The 22,208-nt window shown below is 39.5% G+C and overlaps 1 protein-coding gene across 3 annotated transcripts in view; it reads left to right on the top strand.

The window, feature by feature from the left end:
* The window catches only part of KIZ (kizuna centrosomal protein), a 113,661-nt gene that overhangs the window by 28,167 nt on the left and 63,286 nt on the right, over positions 1 to 22,208 (top strand). For all 3 annotated transcript variants that reach the window (XM_059898639.1, XM_059898638.1, XM_059898636.1), the window contains exons 5-6: positions 14,794 to 15,439; positions 15,820 to 16,135. In XM_059898639.1, coding sequence (XP_059754622.1) covers positions 14,794 to 15,439; positions 15,820 to 16,135 — 962 coding nt within the window. The remainder of the gene's footprint in view (positions 1 to 14,793; positions 15,440 to 15,819; positions 16,136 to 22,208) is intronic.

Genomic DNA, 22,208 nt, shown 5'->3' with positions numbered 1-22,208 from the left:
ACAAGTAAAAAGCTGAACAAACCGAAAATCAACAACTCGTCTTAGATCTGACAGAGAAGTGAGGTCCCAGGGCAATATGCTGTCTCTCTCTGGAGAGACCAAGAGATGACTAGAGAGAGCGACAGCTTCCCAGAGCAGAGCTGACGCCTCTGCAGGACGCAGTGCCGGACGGAGAAACCGGAACTGTGACTGACAAGGCTCAGTGTGGGCAGATCCACGAGAGAAACTCCGGGGGACCCAGCCACAGGGGTCCCCCACACTTTTGTGAGTTTTACCCCTAGTTCTACCAGGTCCTCACAGTGACTGTCAGGGAGGGGAAGGGGGAGAGGAGCCAGAACGCTCTGTTATTAACAAGGTCTGCCCTTAGGAGAAGCTGTTTAGCCAGAGCCTCACTGACCTGAGGGAAGGAAAAACCCAGCTCCAGAAGGTGCTAGCCTCCTGCGTGGAGGAACAGAAATAACAATTCCAGCCCCTTCTAGCCTTGAACCTAAAACTGCTCTAACAATAATGTCTTTTTAAAAGTCCATTGAGTGTAGATATATGGATTTATTTCTGGACTCTCAGTTCTATTCCATTGATCTGTATGTCTATCTTTATGCCAGTGCAGTCTAAATTACCCCTGGTTTTGTAGTAAGTTTTGAAATTGGGAAGTGTGCGTCTTCCAGCTTTTCTCTTCTTTAGAAAATTGTTTTGGCTATTCTGGGTTCCTTTATTTCCATATAAATTTTAGTATTAGCTTGCCAATTTCTGCAAAAAAGCCCGCTGGGATTTTGCTAGAGTTTGTATTAACTGTGTAAATCAATTTGGGGGTATTGCCATCTCAACAATTTTAAGTCTCATGTTGCTTGAACACAGAATGCTGATCTTGTTTGCCTTTCATTTCTTTTTCTTGCCTTACTGCCCTGGCTAGAATCTGTAGTATGGTGTTAAATAGAAGTGTTAAGAGCAGACATTCTTATGTTAACTCTGATCTGAGGGAGAGAAAGCTTTCAGTCTTTTACCATTGACTATGAAGTTAGCTCTGGGTTTTTCATAGATGCACTTTATCAGGTTAGGGAGTTCCCTTCTAGTCCTAGTTTGCGGAGTTTTTTAAAATCATAAACACATGTTGTATTTTGTCTAATGCTTGTTCTGTGTTTATGGAGATAATAATTTGGGTTTTTTATTTGTTCTTTATTCTATCAACATGATGTATTATATCACTTAACTTTCATACGTTAAACTAACTTTGCGTTCCTGGGAAAAGTCCTACTTGGTCATGAGATATAATCCCTTGTATATTATGCTGAATTTGGTTTGCTAACATTTTGTTGAGAATTTTTACAACTATATTCATAAGAAGTGTTGGTCTATAGTTTTCTTTCTTGTGATGTCTTTTTCTGGTTTTGGTATTATGGCTGGCCTCATAGAATGAGTTGTGAAATATTTTTTCCTCACCTGTTTTTGGAAGAGCTTATAAAGGATTGGTATTAATTCTGAAGGATTGGTGTTAATTCTTCTTTAAATGTCTGGTAGAGTTCACCAGTGAAGCCTTCTAGTCCTGGGCTTTTCTTTGTGGGAAGTTTTTTGATTACTAATTCAATTGCTTAACTTGTTTTAGGCCTATTCAGATTTTCTGTTTCTTCTTGGGTGAGTTTTGGTAGCTGTGTCTTTCTAAGAATTTGTCCAATTTGTTGTCTAGGTTGTCTAATTTGTTGGCAAACAATTATTCATAGTATTCCCTTACATTTTTTATATCTGTAAGGTTGGTAACAAAGTACCAATTTCATTTCTGATTTTAGTAATTTGTCTTCTTTCCTTGGTCAGTCTAGCTAAAGGTATGTCAATCTGTGAATCTTTTCAATGAATCAACATTTGGTTTTCTCAGTTGTCTCCAGCTTTTCTATGCTCTAATTCATTTATTTCTGCTCTAATCTTATTATTACCTTCCTTTTGCTTGCTTTGGATTTAATTTGCTCTTCTTTTTCTACTTTCTTAGCATGGAAGGTTAGGTTATTGATTTGAGTTCTTTCTTCTTTCTAATAAGCTTTTCCAGCTCTGAATTTCCTTCTAAATATTTCTTCCCATAGGCTTTAGGATCTTGTGTTTTCCTTTTCATTTATCTCAAACTGTTTTCTAATTTCCCTGGTCATTTCTTCTTTGACCCATTAATTATTTAGGAGTTTCTTATTTAATTTCTACATATTTGTGAATTTGCCAGATTTCCTTCTTTTATTGATTTCTAATTTCATTCTGTTGTCATCAGAGAACTTTCTTTTAATCCATTTAAATTTATTGAGACTTGATTTATGGCCTAACATATGGGTCTATCTTGCAGAATGTTCCATGTACATTTAAGAAGAATATATATTCTGTGTATTCTACTGTTGGTAGGTGGAGTCTTCTTTATATGTCTGTTAGGTCTAGTTGGTTTATAGTTGGTTCAAGTCCTCTGTTTCCTTATTGATCTTCTATTTAGTTATTTTATCCATTATTGAATGTAGAGTATTTAAGTCTCCAACTATTATTGTTGGGTTTTGCTTCAGATAGGACTTTGTTGTTAGATATACTTACATGTTTCTAATTGTTATATCTTTTTCACAGATTGACCCTTTTATCATTGTAAAATGTCCTGTGTCTAGTAACAATTTTGAGTCTTAAAATCTATTGTGTCTGATTTTAGCATAGCCACTTCTGCTTTCTTTTGGTACTGTTTGCATAGTATATTTTTTTTCCCTGGGGCTCTCTTGATATATCTTTTCCCTTCCCTATGCCCCTATGCTTTCAACCTGTTTGTGTCTTTGAATCTAAAATGAGTCTCATTAGACAGCGTATAGTTGGATCATTTTTTTAAATCCATTCTGTCAGTCTCTGGCTTTAATTATAGTATTTAATCCATTTAAAATTAATGTAATTACTAAAAAGGTAGGATTTGCAGCTGCCATTTTGCTCTTTGTTTTCTATATACTGTAAGTTCCCTACATACGAACCTTCAAGTTTTGAACTTTCAAAGATGCAAACGTGTGTTCCATCAGCGTCAGGCATGAGTGAAGTTGCAGCTTGCCCTCCGTCTCCTATTGCTGACGATCCTTCAGCTCTACCATCTCCCACCTCCTCTCCCTCTTCCAGTCAGTAACTCTTCTTGCCTTTTCACTCGATGCCAGCCCCTGTATGCCAGCTGTTGTACTGTACTACTGTACTTTTCAAGGTACTGCACTGTAAGATTAAAAATGTTTTCTTGTTTTCTCCTGTATGATTTAAAAGACAAGACTAGAGTTACATGAAAAATATATTTATGCTTTTATATGTACCAACATAGTTAAATACGTATTTACCAGTGTAGTTACCCTAACTAGTGCTATTTATTTCTTAATGCAGACTTGAGTTACTGTGTAGTGTCCTTTCATTTCAGCCTGAAGGACTCCTTGTAGTATTCCATATAGGGAAGGTATGGTTTTGACAAATTCTGTTTCTGTTTAGTGAGGAGCGCCTTAATTTCACCTTTTTTTTGGCAGTGCTGCACGGCATGTGGGATCTTAGTTCCCCGACCAGTGCCCCCTGCAGTGGAAGTGCAGAGTCTTAACCACTGGACCACCAGGGGAGTTCCTCTCGTTCATTTTTTTTTTTTTAACTTTTTTTTGGGTTTTTTTTTCAATTTTTACTTATTTATTTATTTATTTTTATGGCTGTGTTGGGTCTTCGTTTCTGTGCGAGGGCTTTCTCTAGTTGCGGCAAGCGGGGGCCACTCTTCATCGCGGTGCGCGGGCCTCTCATTATCGCGGCCTCTCTTGTTGCGGAGTACAGGCTCCAGACACGCAGGCTCAGTAATTACGGCTCACGGGCCCAGTTGCTCCGCGGCATGTGGGATCTTCCCAGACCAGGGCTCGAACCCGCATCCCCTGCATTGGCAGGCAGATTCTCAACCACTGCCCCGCCAGGGAAGCCCCCTCTCGTTCATTTTTGAAGGAACATTTTGGTGGCTATAGAATTCTTGACTGGGGCTTCCCTGGTGGCGCAGTGGTTGAGAATCTGCCTGCCAATGCAGGGGACGCGGGTTCGAGCCCTGGTCTGGGAAGATCCCACATGCCACGGAGCAACTAGGCCCGTGAGCCACAATTACTGAGCCTGCGCGTCTGGAGCCTGTGCTCGCCAACAAGAGAGGCCGCGATAGTGAGAGGCCCGCGCACCGCGATGAAGAGTGGCCCCCGCTTGCCGCAACTGGAGAAAGCCCTCGCACAGAAATGAAGACCCAACACAGCCATAAATAAATAAATAAATAAATAAAAATTAAAAAAAAAAAAGAATTCTTGACTGATAGTCTTTTTCTTTCAGTGCTTTGATTGTGTTATCTTACTGCCTACTGGCCTCCACAGTTTCTGATGATAAGTCACCTGTTACTCTTATTGAGGATCCCTTTTATGTGAGGAGTCACTTCTCTGTTTTTGCTTTCAAGATTCTCTTTTTTTGGCTTTCAGTAGTTGGATTATGATATGTCTAGGTGAGGATCTCTTTGAATTTATTACACTTGGACTTTGTTGAGCTTCTTGGATGTGTAAATTAATGTTTTTCATTACATTTGGGGAGATTTCACTATTATTTCTTCAAAATTATAGTGTCTTTCTTTTTCTTCTTCTGAGACTTTCATTATGCATATGTTGGTATGCTTAGTGGTATCCCACAGGTCTCTGAGGTTCTGTTCATTGCTCTTCATTATTTTTTCTTTCCTTTCCTCAGTCTAGATAATCATAATTGACCTGTATTTAAGTATGTTGATTCTTTCTTCTGCCTGTTCATATCTGCTGCTGAGCCCCTCTAGTGAATTTTTCATTCTGGTGACTATACTTTTCAACTGCAGAATTTCTGTTTGGTTCTGTCTTTTAAATAATTTCTATCTCTTTATTAATCATCTCTATTTGGACATTTTTCCCATACTTTCCCTTAGTTCTTTTAGACATGATTTCCTTTAGTTCTTTGAACATGTTTAAAATAGCTAATTTAAAGCCTTTGTCTAGTAAGTCCAACATTTGGGCTTCCTCAGGGATAATTTCTTTAATTTTTATTTAAAAAAATTTTTTTAGAATTGAAGTATAGTTGATTTACAGTATTGTGTTAATTTCTACTGTACAGCAAAGTGATTCAGTTCTACATATATACATTCTTTTTTATATTCTTTTCCATTATGGTTTATCACAGGATATTGAATATAGTTCCCTGTGCTATAAGTAGGTCCTTGTTGTTTATCCATTCTATATATACTAGTTTGCATCTGCTAATCCCAAACTCCCACTCCATCCCAAACCCACCTTCCCTCTGCCTTTGCAACCACAAGTCTATTCTCTATATCTGTGAGTCTGTTCCTGTTTCATAGGTAGTTTCATTTGTGTCATATTTTAGATTTCACATATAAGTGAGACTGTGGTATTTGTCTTTGTCTGATTTACTTCACTTAGTATGATAATTTCTAGGTTCATCCATGTTGCTACAAATGGCATTATTTTGTTGTTTTTTACGGCTGAGTAGTATTCCATTGTATATATGTACCACATATTCTTTACCCATTCATCTGTCAGTGGACATTTAGATGATTTGGCTATTGTGAACAGTGCTGCTATGAACACAGGGGTGCATGTGTCGTTTTGAATTATAGTTTTATCTAGATATATGCCCAGGAGTGGGATTGCTGGATCATATGGTAATTCTATTTTTAATTTTCTGAGGAACCTCCATACTGTTTTCCATAGTGGCTACACCAACTTACCTTCCCACCAGCAGTGTAGGCGGGTTCCCTTTTCTCCACACCCTCTCCAGCATTTGTTATTTGTAGACTTTTTAATGATGGCCATTCTGACTGGTGTGAGGTGGTACCTCACTGTAGTTTTGATTTGCATTTCTCTAATAATGAGCGATATTGAGCATCTTTTCATATGCCTATTGGCCATTGGTATTTCTTCTTTGGAAAAAAGTCTATTTAGGTCTTCTGCCCATTTTTCAATAGGGTTGTTTGGGTTTTTGTTGTTAAGTTGTATGAGCTGTTTGTATATTTTGGAAATTAAGTCCTTGTCAGTCGCATCATTTGCAAATATTTTCTCCCATTCCATAGGTTGTCTTTTCATTTTGTTTATGGTTTCCTTTGCTGTGCAAAAGCTTGTTAGTTTGATTAGGTCCCATTTGTTTATTTTTGTTTTTATTTCTATTGCCTGAGGAGAGTGACCTAAGAAGACATTTGTAGGATTTATGTCAGAGAATGTTTTGCCTGTGTTCTCTTCTAGGAGTTTTATGGTGTCATGTCTTATGTTTAAGTCTTTAAGCCATGTTGAGATTATTTCTGTGTATGGTGTGAGAGTGTGTTCTAACTTCATTGATTTACATGCGGCTGTCCAACTTTTCCAACACCACTTGCTTTTTCCCATTGTGTATTCTTGCCTCCTGTGTTGAAGATTAATTGACTGTAGGTGTGTGGGTTTATTTCTAGGCTCTCTATCTTGTTAGATTGATCCATGTGTCTGTTTTTGTGCCAATACCAGGCCATTTTGATTACCGTAGCTTTGTAGCATTGTCTGAAGTCCGGGAGGGTTATGTCTCTGCTTTGTTCTTTTTCCTCAGGATTTCAGGGATAGTTTCTATTGACTGCTTTTTTTCCTCCTGTGTATGGATCATACCTTCTTGTTTCTCTTAACATCTCATAATTTTTTGTTAACTTTTGGACATTTTAAATAATAAAATGAACGTCAGATTTACCCCTTCCTAGAGTTTATTGTTTTTGTTTGCTTGCTTAGTGATTTTCTGAATTGTGTAAAGTCTGTATTTTGCGTCATGTGTGGTCACTGAAGTTTCTGTTCAGTTAGCTTAGTAACCAGCTAATGATTAGACAGAGCTTTCTTCAAATGCCTGAAACCTGTAATTCTCACAGTCTTTGCCAAGGGGCTTTGGCAGTCATCCAGGCAGTTTACAGCTCCACCTTAGCCTTCATGTCAGTGCTCGCCCAGAGCTTACCTTGAAAGGTAAGCCTGAGGTGACAGCTTAGGCCCTTCTCAGGACTTTTCTTTTTTTTTTTTTAACATCTTTATTGGAGTATAATTGCTTTACCATGTTGTGTTAGTTTCTGCTGTATAACAAAGTGAATCAGCTATATGTACACATATATCCCCATATCCCCTCCCTCTTGTGTCTCCCTCCCAACCTCCCTATCCCACCCCTCTGGGTGGTCACAAAGCACCGAGCTGATCTCCCTGTGCTATGCAGCTGCTTCCCACTAGCTATCTATTTTACATTTGATAGTGTATATATGTCCATGCCACTCTCTCACTTCGTCCCAGCTTACCCTTCCCCCTCCCCTTGTCCTCAAGTCCATTCTCTACATCTGCATCTTTATTCCTCTCCTGCCCCTAGGTTCATCAGAACCATTTTTTTTTTTTTTAGATTCCATATATATGTGTTAGCATATGGTATTTGTTTTTCTCTTTCTGACTTACTTCACTCTGTATGACAGACTCTAGGTCCATCCACCTCACTACAAATAACTCAATTTTGTTTCTTTTTATGGCTGAGTAATATTCCATTGTATATATGTGCCACAGCTTCTTTATCCATTCATCTGTCGATGGACATTTAGGTTGCTTCCATGTCCTGGCTATTGTATATAGTACTGCAGTGAACATTGTGGTACATGACTCTTTTTGAATTATGGTTTTCTCAGGGTATATGCCCAGTAGTGGGATTGCTGGGTCATATGGTAGTTCTATTTTTAGTTTCTTAAGGAACCTCCATATTGTTCTCCATAGTGGCTGCATCAATTTACATTCCCACCAACACTGCAAGAGGGTTCCCTTTTCTCCACACCCTCTCCAACATTTATTGTTTGTAGATGTTTTGATGATGGCCATTCTGACTGGTGTGAGGTGATACCTCATTGTAGTTTTGATTTGCAGTTCTCTAATGATTAGTGATGTTGAGCATCCTTTCATGTGTTTGTTGGCAATCTGTATATCTTCTTTGGAGAAATGTCTGTTTAGGTCTTCTGCCCATTTTTGGATTGGGTTGTTTGTTTTTTTGATATTGAGCTGCATGAGCTCTTTATATATTTTGGAGATTAATCCTTTGTCCGTTGATTTGTTTGCAAATATTTTCTCCCATTCTGAGGGTTGTCATTTCGTCTTGTTTATGGTTTCCTTTGCTGTGCAAAAGCTTTTAAGTTTCATTAGGTCCCATTTGTTTATTTTTTGTTTTTATTTCCATTTCTCTAGGAGGTGGCTCAGAAAGGATCTTGCTGTGATTTATGTCATAGAGTGTTCTGCCTATGTTTTCCTCTAAGAGTTTTATAATGTCTAGCCTTGCATCTAGGGCTTTAATCCATTTTGAGTTTATTTTTGTGTATGGTATTAGGGGGTGTTGTAACTTCATTCTTTTACATGTAGCTGTCCTGTTTTCCCAGCACCACTTATTGAAGAGGCTGTCTTTTCTCCATTGTATATTCTGGCCTCCTTTATCAAAGATAAGGTGACCATATGTGCGTGGGTTTATCTCTGGGCTTTCTATCCAGTTCCGTTGATCTATATTTCTGTTTTTGTGCCAGTACCATACGGCCTTGATTACTGTAGCTTTGTAGTATAGTCTGAAGTCAGGGAACCTGAGTGCTCCTGCTCTGTTTTTCTTTCTCAGGATGGCTTTGGCTATTTGTGGTCTTTTGTGTTTCCATACAAATTGTGAAAGTTTTTGTTCTAGTTCTGTGAAAAATGGTAGTTTGATAGGGATTGCCTTGAATCTGTAGATTGCTTTGTGTAGTATAGTCATTTTCACAATGTTGATTCTTCCAATCCATGAACATGGTATATCTGTCTATCTGTTTGTATCATCTTTAATTTCTTTCATCACTGTCTTATAGTTTTGTGTATACAGGTCTTTTGTCTCCTTAGGTAGGTTTATTCCTAGGTATTTTATTCTTTTTGTTGCAGTGGTAAATGAGAGTGTTTCCTTAATTTCTCTTTCAGATATTTCAGATATCATTTCTGTCAGATATCATTAGTGTATAGGAATGCAAGAGATTTCTGTGCATTAATTTTGTATCCTGCTACTTTACCAAATTCATTGATTAGCTCTAGTAGTTTTCTGGTAGCATCTTAGCATCTTTAGGATTCTCTATGTATAGTATCATATCATCTGCAAACAGTGACAGTTTTACTTTTTCTTTTCCAATTTGGATTCCTTTTATTTCTTTTTCTTTGATTGCTGTGGCTAAAACTTCCAAAATTATGTTGAATAATAGTGGTGAATGTGGGCAACCTTGTCTTGTTTCTGATCTTAGTGAAAATGGTTTCAGTTTTTCACCATTGAGAACGATGTTGGCTGTGGGTTTGTCATATATGGCCTTTATTATGTTGAGGTACGTTCCCTCTATGCCTACTTTCTGGAGAGCTTTTATCATAAATTGGTGCTGAATTTTGTTGAAAGCTTTTTCTGCATCTATTGAGATTATCATATGGTTTTTATCCTTCAATTTGTTAATATGGTGTATATACATTGATTGATTTGCATATATTGAAGAATCCTTGCCGTTCCTGGGATAAACCCCACTTGATCATGGTGTATGATCTTTTTAATGTGCTGTTGGATTCTGTTTGCTAATGTTTTGTTGAGGATTTTTGCATCTGTGTTCATCAGTGATATTGGCCTGTAGTTTTCTTTTTTTGTGACATATTCGTTTGGTTTTGGTATCAGGGAGATGGTGGCCTCATAGAATGAGTTTGAGAGTGTTCCTCCCTCTTCTATATTTTGGAAGAGTTTGAGAAGGATAGGTGTTAACTCTTCTCTAAATGTTTGATAGAATTCACCTGTGAAGCCATCTGGTCCTGGGCTTTTGTTTGTTGGAAGATTTTTAATCACAGTTTCAATTTCAGTGTTTGTGATTGGTCTGTTTATATTTTCTATTTCTTCCTGGTTCAGTCTCGGAAGGTTGTGCTTTTCTAAGAGTTTGTCCATTTCTTCCAGGTTGTCCATTTTTTTGGCGTATAGTTGCTTGTAGTAATCTCTAATGATCTTTTATATTTCTTCAGTGTCAGTTGTTACTTCTCCTTTTTCATTTCTAACTGTTGATTTGAGTCTTCTCCCTTTTTTTCTTGATGAGTCTGGCCTATGGTTTATCAATTTTGTTTATCTTCTCAGAGAACCAGCTTTTAGTTTTGTTGATCTTTGCTCTTGTTTCCTTCATTTCTTTTTCATTTATTTCTGATCTGATCTTTATGATTTCTTTCCTTCTGCTAACTTTAGGGGTTTTTTTGTTCTTCTCTCTCTAACTGCTTTAGGTGTAAGGTTAGGTTGTTTGTTTGAGATGTTTCTTGTTTCTTGAGGTAGGATTGTATTGCTATAAACTTCCCTCTTAGAACTGCTTTTGCTGCATCCCATAGGTTTTGGGTCGTCGTGTTTTCATTGCCATTTGTTTCTAGGTATTTTTTGATTTCCTCTTTGATTTCTTCAGTGAGCTCTTGGTTATTTAGTCGTATATTGTTTAGCCTCCATGTGTTTGTGGGTTTTTTTACAGTTTTTTTCCTGTAATTGATATCTAGTCATAGCATTGTGGTCGGAAAAGATACTTGACACAATTTCAATATTCTTAAATTTACCAAGGCTTGTTTTGTGACCCAAGATATGATCTATCCTGGAGAATGTTCCATGAGCATTTGAGAAGAAAGTGTATTCTGTTGTTTTGGGATGGAATGTCCTATAAATATCAATTAAGTCCATCTTGTTTAATGTATCATTTAAAGCTTGTGTTTCCTTATTTATTTTCATTTTGGATGATCTGTCCATTGGTGAAAGTGGGGTGTTAAAGTCCCCTACTATTATTGTGTTACTATCGATTTCCCCTTTTATGGCTGTTAGCATTTACCTTATGTATTGAGGTGCTCCTATGTTGGGTGCATAAATATTTACAATTGTTATATCTTCTTCTTGGATTGATCCCTTGATCATTATGTAGTGTCGTCCTTTGTCTCTTGTAATAGTCTTTATTTAAAAGTCTGTTTTGTCTGATAAGAGAATTGCTACTTCAGCCTTCTTTTGATTTCCATTTGCATGAAATATCTTTCTCCATCCCCTCACTTTCCGTCTGTATGTGCCCTAGGTCTGAAGTGGGTCTCTTGTAGACAACATATATATGGGTCTTGTTTCTGTATCCATTCAGCCAGTCTATGTCTTTTGGTCGAAGCATTTAATCCATTTACATTTAAGGTAATTATCGATATGTATGTTCCTATTACCATTTTCTTAATTGTTTTGGGTTTGTTATTGTAGGTCTTTTCCTTCTCTTGTGTTTCCTGCCTAGAGTAGTTCCTTTAGCATTTGTTGTAAAGCTGGTTTGGTGGTGCTAAATTCTCTTAGCTTTTGCTTGTCTGTAAAGGTTTTAGTTTCTCTGTCAAATCTAAATGAGATCCTTGCTGGGTAGAGTAATCTTGGTTGTAGGTTTTTCCATTTCATCACTTTAAATATGTCCTGCCACTCCCTTCTGGCTTGCAAAGTTTCTGCTGAAAGATCAGCTGTTAACCTTATGGGGATTCCCTTGTGTGTTATTTGTTGCTTTTCCCTTGCTGCTTTTAATATTTTTTCTTTGTATTTAATTTTTGATAGTTTGATTAATATGTGTCTTGGTGTGTTTCTCCTTGGATTTATCCTGTATGGGACTCTCTGTGCTTCCTGTAATTGATTGACTATTTCCTTTCCCATATTAGGGAAGTTTTCAACAATAATCTCTTCAAATATTTTCTCATTCCCTTTCTTTTTCTCTTCTTCTTCTGGGACCCCTATAATTTGAATGTTGGTGCGTGTAATGTCCCAGAGGTCTCTGAGACTGTCCTCAATTCTTTTCATTCTTTTTTCTTTATTCTGCTCTGTGGTAGTTATTTCCACTATTTTATCTTCCAGGTCACTTATCCGTTCTTGTGCCTCAGTTATTCTGTTGTTGATTTTTTATAGAGAATTTTTAATTTCATTTATTGTGTTGTTCATCATTGTTTGTTTGCTCTTTCCTTCTTCTGTGTCCTTGTTAAACGTTTCTTGTATTTTCTCCATTGTATTTCCAAGATTTTGGATCATCTTTACTATCATTACCCTGAATCGTTTTTCAGGTAGACTGTCTATTTCCTCTTCATTTGTTTGTTCTGGTGGAGTTTTTACCTTGCTCCTTCATCTGCTGTATACTTCTCTGTCTTCTCATTTTGCTTAACTTACTGTGTTTGGGGTCTCCTTTCCTCAGGCTGGGGGTTCATAGTTCCTGTTGTTTTTGGTGTCTGCCCCCAGTGGCTAAGGTTGGTTCAGTAGGTTGTGTAGGCTTCCTGGTGGAGGAGACTCGTGCCTGTGTTCTGGTGGATGAGGCTGATTCTTATATTTTTGGTGGGCAGGACCGCATCCGATGGCATGTTTTGGGGTATCTGTGAACTTTTTATGATTTTAGGCAGCCTCTCTGCTAATGGGTGGGTTTGTGTTCCTGTCTTGCTAGTTGTTTGGCATGGGGTGTCCAGCACTGGAGCTTGCTGGTCGTTAAGTGGAGCTGGGTCTTAGCATTGAGACGGAGATCTCTGGGAGAGCTCTCACCAATTGATATTACGTGGGGCTGGGAAGTCTCTGGTGGTCCAGTGTCCTAAACTTGGCTCTCCCACCTCAGAGGTTCAGGCCTGACACCCGGCCGGAGCACCAAGACCCTGTCAGCCACATGGATGCTGTTCATTAAAAGTTCATTAAGTAAGTCAGACAAAGACAAATATCATATGATGTCACTTATATGTGGAATCTCAATGACCTGGATGCCGGAGGCCCATGGTTCTGGAGTCGTCCTCTGGAGTCTCGCACACGCCACGTATCAAGCAAACCTCAATCTTCTTGGACGCCTGACCCCCACAAAACTCCAAGTGACAGTGAGGTGGGGCGTCTCCCAGGAGCATGGTCAGGTGGCGGGAAACTGGGTCCAGCGCCGAAGTCGTACTGGTGCGGAACTGCCACGGCCGGAGCCGGACAGCCCGGGCAGCGAACTGCGCATGCACAGGCCGCAAATCTCTCCTTCCAGAACCAACGCCCCCTCAGGACTTTTATTGAGCATGCCCACAGTCTAGGTTTCCAGGAATATGCTGGAGCTTTTCAAAGCCTCCTGTGGACAGCTCATTCACCAGCTTTTCCTTTTAAGTTATTTTAGTTAGCCTATTGTTTGCCCAGCTGTTATCCACTGCCTTAGGCAGCCTTGATGTTAAACATTTTGCCTCTGCTTATTTTTGACAAATAACCCCTGGTGAAAGGCTGTTCACGCTGTGTGAGCTCCAAGTCAGGTCAAATAAAGACAGTCTTGTGAGGGTGGTCTTCCGGGGAGCTACTAGACAGGTCAAATAATGTCAGTTCTCTGGGAATGGAGCTTTGAAAGAGTTCCAATCCTTTTCCACTCCTTTCAGTGTCTATAAGGGTGCTGGTTTACAGGCTGTGATTACAGGCTGCTGATTTTCAAGGTTACTGCAGACTGGAGGAGGGGGAAATGGGAATAGGGCAAGTTAAAACACCGTGAAGTGCTGCTGTTCTTATCAAGATTCAGTTACTTTTCTTGAATAAATGTTCCTCAGATTGCTGCAAGCGTTTAGTTAATTTCCAGAGTTCTGAAAAGTTATTCTGAAGATGTTTTCCACGTTATTGTTTCTTTAACAGAGCAGAGAATTTTGAGAGGTCCTTATTCTGCCATTTCTCTGACATCCCTTTTCATTTGTTTTTGCTTCAAAGTTGTTTGTTTTATCTTTAGAAATAGAAGAGACAGTATGTTTGAAGAGAAGTAAGACCTAGATTCTGTTTCAGCTATGTGAATGACATTTTCTCTGAAAATTTTGGCCTCAGTTTTTCCATCTGCAGAGGAGGGGTGCAGATGCATCTCCCCATCAACCTATAGTGCTCTATGGACTAAATGCTATTATGTATGTGGAGATGCTTTGGTCCCTTTGGAAGAAAAGCACTTAACTTCTTCAAGGCATTATGATTGTTACTTCCAGTTCTGCTTCCCATTGTGTGTCCTTGATCAAGCCGCTGAACCAGTTGCTTCTGTTTCTCTTTCCCATCCCACCCTCGTCCCCTCCTCTCTCTCTTTTTAAGGAAGAGACAATGCTCATTCTCCCCATAGACATGCCAATGAATTTAAATTGCTTTAAATGTCTTTAAAATTACTTGAAGTTGTTCAGAAAAAAACTGCTATTATTTTCAGTTTGACAGGAAATTAGATTATTTTGCACATATGCAGTATGTTTTAATGCAGTCTTGAATATGTGATTATTGCAAGTTTTTTAATATTATACACACTACTAGAAATAGAGTTTTGAAACCCCCAATAGTCCTTTATATGCCCCCGTTTTTTTTTGTTCAAGTACCTCTTTAGCTTCATCAAATCCACTTCTTTGTGGAAAGTGGTTGGAACTCGAAGTTTATTTTTTTAATTGTGGTAAAATATACATAACAGAAAATTTACCATTTTAACCATGTTTGAGTGTACAGTGCAGTGGCATTAAATACATTCACATAGCTGTACAATGCAATGTATGTATCTCTTTTTGAAAAATACAGATTCCATAGTTCCCTGACAATATTTGCTTTGTGAACCAGTAATGTTATTACAATTAAATAGTGTGGACTGTACTGTTTTTTGGTCATTCATTTTGTAGGAAGCCATGAGTTTTATAGAACATGGTAGGTGTTGCTTTCATTGGTCCTGCTTCCTGACCTAATTTCATTTCTGAAAACAACCTAAATAACCTCATTGTTCATATACAGCCTGTTTAATTTTCATGTCTTTTGGTGCTGCAGGTTGTAATGCCAACAGAAATTAACTCAGGGACCGCCGCGTCAAGAGGATTGTATCAACCAGCAACAATCTTTATGGGCCGCCAAATGTCAGCCGTCTCAGGCGTTGGAGATTTCAGTACAGAGCAGAAATCTCCCCAACCCACAAAGAACTTTTCAATTCCCGACCCACATTCACACCAACAGACAGCCCGGAGCAGTAATGTGACAGACAGCTATGTAGTACAAACTCATAGTGACACACAGTGCTTAAATAAGTCTGACAGAATAGATGGAAAGACATCCCTTCAGATGGGTGAGAAAACGCCAGTCACAGCCAGCTCATTGTCTGAGGAGGAACAAACTCATTGCTTGGAGATAGGAAGCAACGCACGTCAGGGCAAGAGTAATTTATCTGAAGGCAGAAAGTCTGCTGAACTCCATTCCCCATTACAGGAGAGATTAAGTCCAGAGAACAGAACCACTGATTTAAAGTGTGACAGTTCCAGCAGATCAGAGGGATCAGAGGGAGAAATATTGACACAGGAGCATATTGAAGTCGAGGAAGAAAGAGCCAGACCTCCAGTCTCTCCGCCGTCAGGCTCAGAATCCAGTGCATCTGAAAACGAGCGTTCTCAAGAGAAGCATCCTGCCTGGGAAGCTTCCTCAGGTGGGGTGAGAGGCTGAAATGGTTTGCTCATTTTTGTTGGTATTTAGTTTTTTGGGTGGTGATGGTCTTATGTAAGAATACAAAATACTGTCTAATTGTATCTGTCAAAAAACAAAGTAGTGACTTTGCCAACAAATTCCATTCTAATGAGTTCTTAACTATGTACATGGAAATATTTTTGCAAGCAAATTCTCTGATTTTTAAACCCACTGTGATATTTTTAAAATATTTTTCATGGGTCTTAAAATACTGTAGTTCGCTGTGGATTGTTTCTACACGTCTCTAACGGATGAGCAGCTCTGCTCTGGGAGGTGGGACATCTTACCCCTTGCTGCTGCCTGAAGTCAGTGATCAGTAATCTGTTCATGTCCCCGTTACAGATCATCCTCCTCGCTGGGACCCAGAGACACAGGAGCCCTGCAGAAAAATGTGGGAAGAGCAGGAGGTGGAGAGTGAGAGCAGCAGCAGTGACCTCACAGTTTCTGTAAGTGAAGAGGATCTGATTTTAAGGAGTCCAGAACCACAGCCAAATCCAGGTGACACGGTGGAGGAAGAAGATGGAATAGAGGCCTTAAATTTAATTCACTCCAAGCAAGAAAGAGATGCCCCGTCCACTGAAAAACATAATTGTATTTTGCAAACCCTAAGCTCTCCAGATTCAAAAAAGGAATCCTCCACTAACTCGCCAACAAGAGAGTAAGCCATTCAATTTTTTTCACTGTTCTGTTTCTAGTTATAGACATTTTAGAGACCATTCCACTGGGAGTATATTATTGAACACTCAGCCATGAATGTATAAGTTCCTTAAGTCTCATAAATAGTCTTTTAGATAAGGACTAATTTCTTTTCTTCTTTTCTTTTCTTTTTTTTTTTTATGAAATAGCTTTAAAAGCCTGAATATCATTGAAATCATGGTGATTGGCAGTTTTTAATTATATCTAAAGAATCCCTGGTTAATTCATAAGTCATTCCCCCCACCCCCTACCCGCCATCCTTTTAGAAAATCAATCATTTTGGAGTTGTAGTAACACAGGTGACAAACACTTAAACTTCCTAGGAATTCAGCTTTTGAGACTAAGAACTTTGTATCTAATTAATTTGCTTAATCCTTCTGTCCCTTGCCAGAGTGTCCTTTTTGTCATACAATTAAATATGCATTAATAAATTTTTGTAATTGTATATCTAAGGCAGCTTTCATTTTCTGAATGTAAAAGTGAAGACATTGGAGTCTTTAAGGATAAATAGGAACATTGGTGTTATATATTTTGAACACTTATAATATCCAAGTCATAAAAGCTCATATATGATTTTTTACTGTTGATTGGAGATAGTGGAATTGTAGAAAACATGGAAACTGTTGAGAACCAATTCTGCAATAAAAGTAGCACAAATAGCATCAAATCTCTTAGGGATACAAGGAACTTAAGTACACAACCTGAGGTAGAGCTCGCCTTTTAAAATGAGGATACCAAGGCCAGGGGCATAGGAGTGACACATAGGCCATGGGGGCAGACCCTCCACACAGCCTCGCTGACCCCTCCCCCACAGAATGTTGTTACACTATGATACCATCTGTCTCTCTCTTTCCAACAGTCCCAGCAACAGTGAAAAGCCAGGAGGGTGTTCTTGTATGCATGGTGCATGTTCTCTTTAAAGCACCATTGAACCTTTTAATATATTGCCTCTTACCACTCATTACCTACTTACGGTGAAAAGTTTAATTTATAGTCTGATTGCCTCCAAACTGATGTTCAAGACATACTTATTAAGAACATCCAAGTGCAAAGTATTTGCACTGTGGATGGAAGAACCAACATGGTCTTGTCCTTGGGAGACTGGCTTTATTGCAGAGGCAAGCCACATGGGTTTTTCTAGTAATAATACTTATCTCTCATCGAGGAAGTACGGGTATTACATACTATTAATACATCATTAGAAACTTTATTACTAAAAAGAGAATGTTTCTGTTTTAGGTTTGTATTTGCAGGCTTCTTTTTATAGTTCATTGGACAAGTTCATTGGACAAGTTAGTATTTTGGTAGGCTAACTAACTGGAGGACTAGTGTACTTACCCAGGACTCAGTCCTTTTCTGAGATGAAAAAAGTTGAGTGTGTATAGAATTAAGAACCTTCTATCTCCTACTCTCCTATGTGAATGACTGTTTCCTGTGACCCTAAAACCAAGCTCCTTGAGATGTTGGTATATAGTTTTCCAAAAGTTGTTGGAAAATAGGGGCATTTGGGGAATTTTTGAAAGTTTCTTTTAATAGAATGCCCCCAGAATGAAAGGTCAGTCAGCAGTGGTGGTTTTCTGTGTGCATGTTACCAAATTTGAGTCTGTGGATTGTCTGTGGTGAAAGTCCTCCCCAGGCATAGATTGATGGTGGTTTTAAATGGTGCTGGCTAACTTGCCGACTCCCCACTGCTCTTGAGGGCCTGCATTCTCTTCTTTCCTCTCTAGCATTTGCTCTTCTTCTTTGCTTAGAGGGTTGATTATTAACCTGAGCCTGTGACTTCATACTTACACAGTACTGCTCTGACCTCAGAGGTTCTCAGTTTACTTTAGGATCTGTTGAGGGCCTGGAGAGAAATTACTAGAAAGGATTTTAGTTAACAAACGTGAAGAGGTGGGACAAAGGAAGACACACAGAAGGATATGAACAGGAAACTGGAACCTCTGATTTGATGAGAGTGATGATGATGACTTCAGACACACCTGGGAGATACTGCAGTCTGGTTCCAGGACACAGTAAAACGAGTCTCATGAGAAGGCAAGTCACACGAATATTTTGGTTCCCCAGTGCATCCATGTTGTAGCATGTTTCAGAACTTCATTTATTTTTATGGCTGAATCACAGTCCAATGTATGGATAAACCACATTTTGTTTATCCACTCATCTGTTGATGGACACTGGGGTTGCTTCCACCTTTAAAAGCCAAGTGACTTTGAGAAGCTTCATGGCCTGCTCCCATGGCTACCTCCAGATGTTGAGCGTGTGATTCATGCACATGAGCTGACCCTCCATTGCAAGCTGCAATTACCTCTTCTCAGAAGAACGCTTACTACAACGAAGCTGCACAAAAGTAATGTTGAAAAGGAGGCCCTTGAATCTTTTATTTTCTTAAGGAGTGAGTAGTTTGCTACAAATGTCGGTACAAAGCCCCATGACTTAAAACACCAGACATTTATTATTTGTCATGTGACAGGTGGTTGGCCCAGTGTCAGTTGGGGCCACAGGGATAACTTGGCCACTTGCCCCTCATCTGGGAGATTAGTCCAGCCTCAGTCACCTGGTAGAGGTAGCAGGGTTCCCAAGACAGCAAGAGGGCAAGGCCAGTGCACAGATGCTTCTTAAGTGTCTGCTTGCATCATGTTTGCTAATGTCCCATTGGCTAAAAACATTCACAGGGCCCAGCACAGTGTCAAAAGGTAGATAAAGACAGCCCATCTCTTGATGAGGTGAGTGGCAGAGTTGCGTTGCAAAGGGTGTGTATCCAGGGATGAGAAGTTTATCGTCATTTTCTGTAACCCACCACAGTACTTTAGGACAAATTCAAATAAAGATAAGCTTGATGTGAGTCCAAAGGGTCAGGAAAGGTTTTATACAGGTGTTGACGCAGCATCTTAAAGGATGTACAGGTTTGAATAAGGAGGAGGAGGAAAAGGGGTGGATTAGGTCTGAAGGAAGAGTGCAACTAGGAACGCAGGTACAGAGAACACAAGGGGGCAGGGGGCAGGCAGAGGGTGTGGCTGAAGGCTTATCCATGAGGGGTTGTCAGAGTGGAGGTTTGAAATGTCTCCTGGGACATGGTTGAGAAAGGCCTTGAGTATCCAGTTAACGTATTTAGAGTTCATCTCTATGTTTTGCAGAACTGTTGAAGGCTATTTTGAGAGAAGGGTAGTATGGTGAATCACTTGATTTAGGAGAATTAATCTGATGTTAGTTTCATCAGGATGACTTACCCATGAGGTAGCCAGAATTCTGAGATGGCCCTCGAAATTCCCGCCCTTGGTGTACACCTGTATGATCCCCTCACCTTGAGTGTGGGCAGGACAGTGAGGGTGATGGAGCTGCCTGCTGTGATTAGGATGTCATATGACAGAGATGAAGAATTTTGCAGATAATCAAAAGGACTTATCCAGATTGGACCTGATGTAAATGGATCAGGCTTTAAAAAAGACTGGGCTCAGAGATTCAAAGCAGCTGAGATATTCTCCTGTTTACCTGCCATCTTGTGGAGGCCACGTGGCAGGAAGTGGTGTGCAGCATCTGGGAGCTGAGGGCCTCAGTCCTTCCATCATAAGGAACTGAACTCAGCCAGATACCAGTGAACCCGGAAGAGGACCCTGAGTCTTAGATGAGATTGCATCCCAGCCGACACCTTGATTTCAGCCTCGTGACACTGAGTGGAGACCCCACTAACCCATAACCATACCCCAGACCCCTGGGAACTGTGAGGTAAATTTGTGTTACATGCTAAATTTGTGGTAATTTGTTATGTAGCAATAGAAAATTAATACAATTGAAGAACTGGAATCGAGGATTATAACTTTGCAAGGATTGTATGGGTAGAAGTTGCTACACATAACAGGCTGAATCAGATGTGTTCAGGGTCCAGTGTGGGAGCACATGATGACAGGGGGGTGGAGTGAGCAGCCCAGCATCCAGAATAACCAGTGCTTTCCCTTCCCTGTACCCTCACCATCTGAGCAGGTGCCTTTTCACACAGGGCCACATGCAGGTGAGCAGGGATGGAAGGGGGTAGACAGGTAGGGACCTAGAAAAGTGGGTGTGCACATCTGTATTAACCAACAAGCTGTTTCTCATGCAAACATTATTTCTCTGGTTCTTTCTCTAGTGAATGAAGCAATGTATTGAGAGTTTTTTGTTTTGCTCTGTTTGTTTACAAATGTGTAATGTCATAGATCCACCTTTGCAATGTCATCCAAAGTAGTTTTACTGTCTAAAAATTCCCTTTGCTGCATCTACTCATCTCTCTCTCCTCCCCATCACCCAAACCTCTGGTAACCACTGATTTTTTTATTGTCTCTGTAGTTTTACCTTTTCCAAATGTCATGTACTTGGAGTTAGACAGTATGTGGCCTTTTCAGATCGACTTCTTTCACTAAGCAGTATGCATTTTAGATCCCGTCCTGTCTTTTCATGGCCTGATAGCTCATTTCTTTTCAGTGCTGAATAATATTCCATTATCTGGATATACCACAGTTTATCCATTCACCTATTGAAGAACATCTCTGTGGCTGCCACGTTTTGGCAACTATGAATAAAGCTGCTGTAGACATCTGTCTGGAGGTTTTTGTGTGGACATAGGGTTTCACCTCATTTAGGTAACTATACCGAGGAGCGCAATTGCTGGAGTGTATGGTAAGACTATGTTTAGCTTTGTAAGAAACCCCCAAATTGTCTTCCACAGAGGCTGTACCATTTTTACTCTCATGAACAATGAATGAGAGTTCTTGTTGCTGTACCTCCTTGTCAGCATTTGGTGTTGTTGGTTTTCTCGATTTTAGCCATCCTAATAAGTATGTTATGATATCTCATTGTTTTCATTTGCAATTCCCTGATGACATATGATGTTGAGCATCTTTTCATGTACTTATTTACCATTCATATATCTTCTTTGGTGAGATGTCTGTTCAGATCTTTTGCCTATTTTTTAATTGGGTTCATTTTTTTATTGTTGAGGGTTTTTTAAAAAAATAAATTTATTTATTTATTTTTATTTTTGGCTGTGTTGGGTCTTTGTTGCTGCACATGGGCTTCTCTCTAGTTGCAGCGAGCAGGGGCTACTCTTTGTTGAGGTGCGCGGACTTCTTGTTGGGTGGCTTCCCTTGTTGGAGAGCATGGGCTCCAGACACGTGGGCTTCAGTAGTTGTGGCACTCGGGCTCAGTAGTTGTGGCTTGCGGGCTCTAGAATGCAGGCTCAGTAGTTGTGCACGGGCTTAGTTGCTCCGTGGCATGTGGGATCTTCCCAGACCAGGGCTCGAACCCGTGTCCCCTGCATTGACAGGTGGATTCTTAACCACTGTGCCACCAGGGAGGCCCTTATTGTTGAGTTAAGAGCTCTTTGTATATTTCAGATATAGGTCCTTTATCAGAGAGATAATGTGATTTTCAAATATTTTCTCCCAGTCTGCAGCTTGTCTTTCCATTTTCTTGACAGTGTCTTTTTCAGAACAGAAGATTTTGTTTTTGTTTTCTTTTATTTCTTTTTTTAAGCCACTCTAGGGGTGGCCGGCACCAGCAGCAAGTTCCACCACTGCTGCTGGTATGAGCTACTCAAGGCACCAACCAGCCATCTTGAGAGCCCCAGAAGTTTTTCATTTTCATAAAGTCCAGCTTATCAATTTTGTCCTTTCATTGTGTGTTTGGTATTGTATCTAAAAATCATCACCAAATCCAAGGTCACCTAGATTTCCTCTTATGTTATCTTCTAGAAATATTATAGTTTTGCATTTTACATTTAGATCTATGATCATTTTGAGTTAATTTTTGTGAAAGATATAAGGTCAGTGTCTAGTTTTATTTTTTTTCATGTGGATATATGGATATCTGTTTGTTCCACTACCATCTGTTGAAAAGACTATCCTTTCTCCACTGAATTGTCTTTGCTCCTTCATAAAAGAACAGTTGACTATATTTGTGTGGGTCTATTTCTGGGCTCTGTATTCTGTTCCATTATCTATCTATTTCTTCACCAATACCATACTGTCTTGATTATGGCTGCTTGCTTTATAGTAAATCTT

The sequence above is a fragment of the Balaenoptera ricei genome, chromosome 15 (genome assembly GCF_028023285.1).
Source record: "Balaenoptera ricei isolate mBalRic1 chromosome 15, mBalRic1.hap2, whole genome shotgun sequence".
Taxonomy (NCBI): Eukaryota; Metazoa; Chordata; class Mammalia; order Artiodactyla; family Balaenopteridae; genus Balaenoptera; species Balaenoptera ricei.
This window is presented reverse-complemented; position numbering and strand designations above follow the sequence as displayed.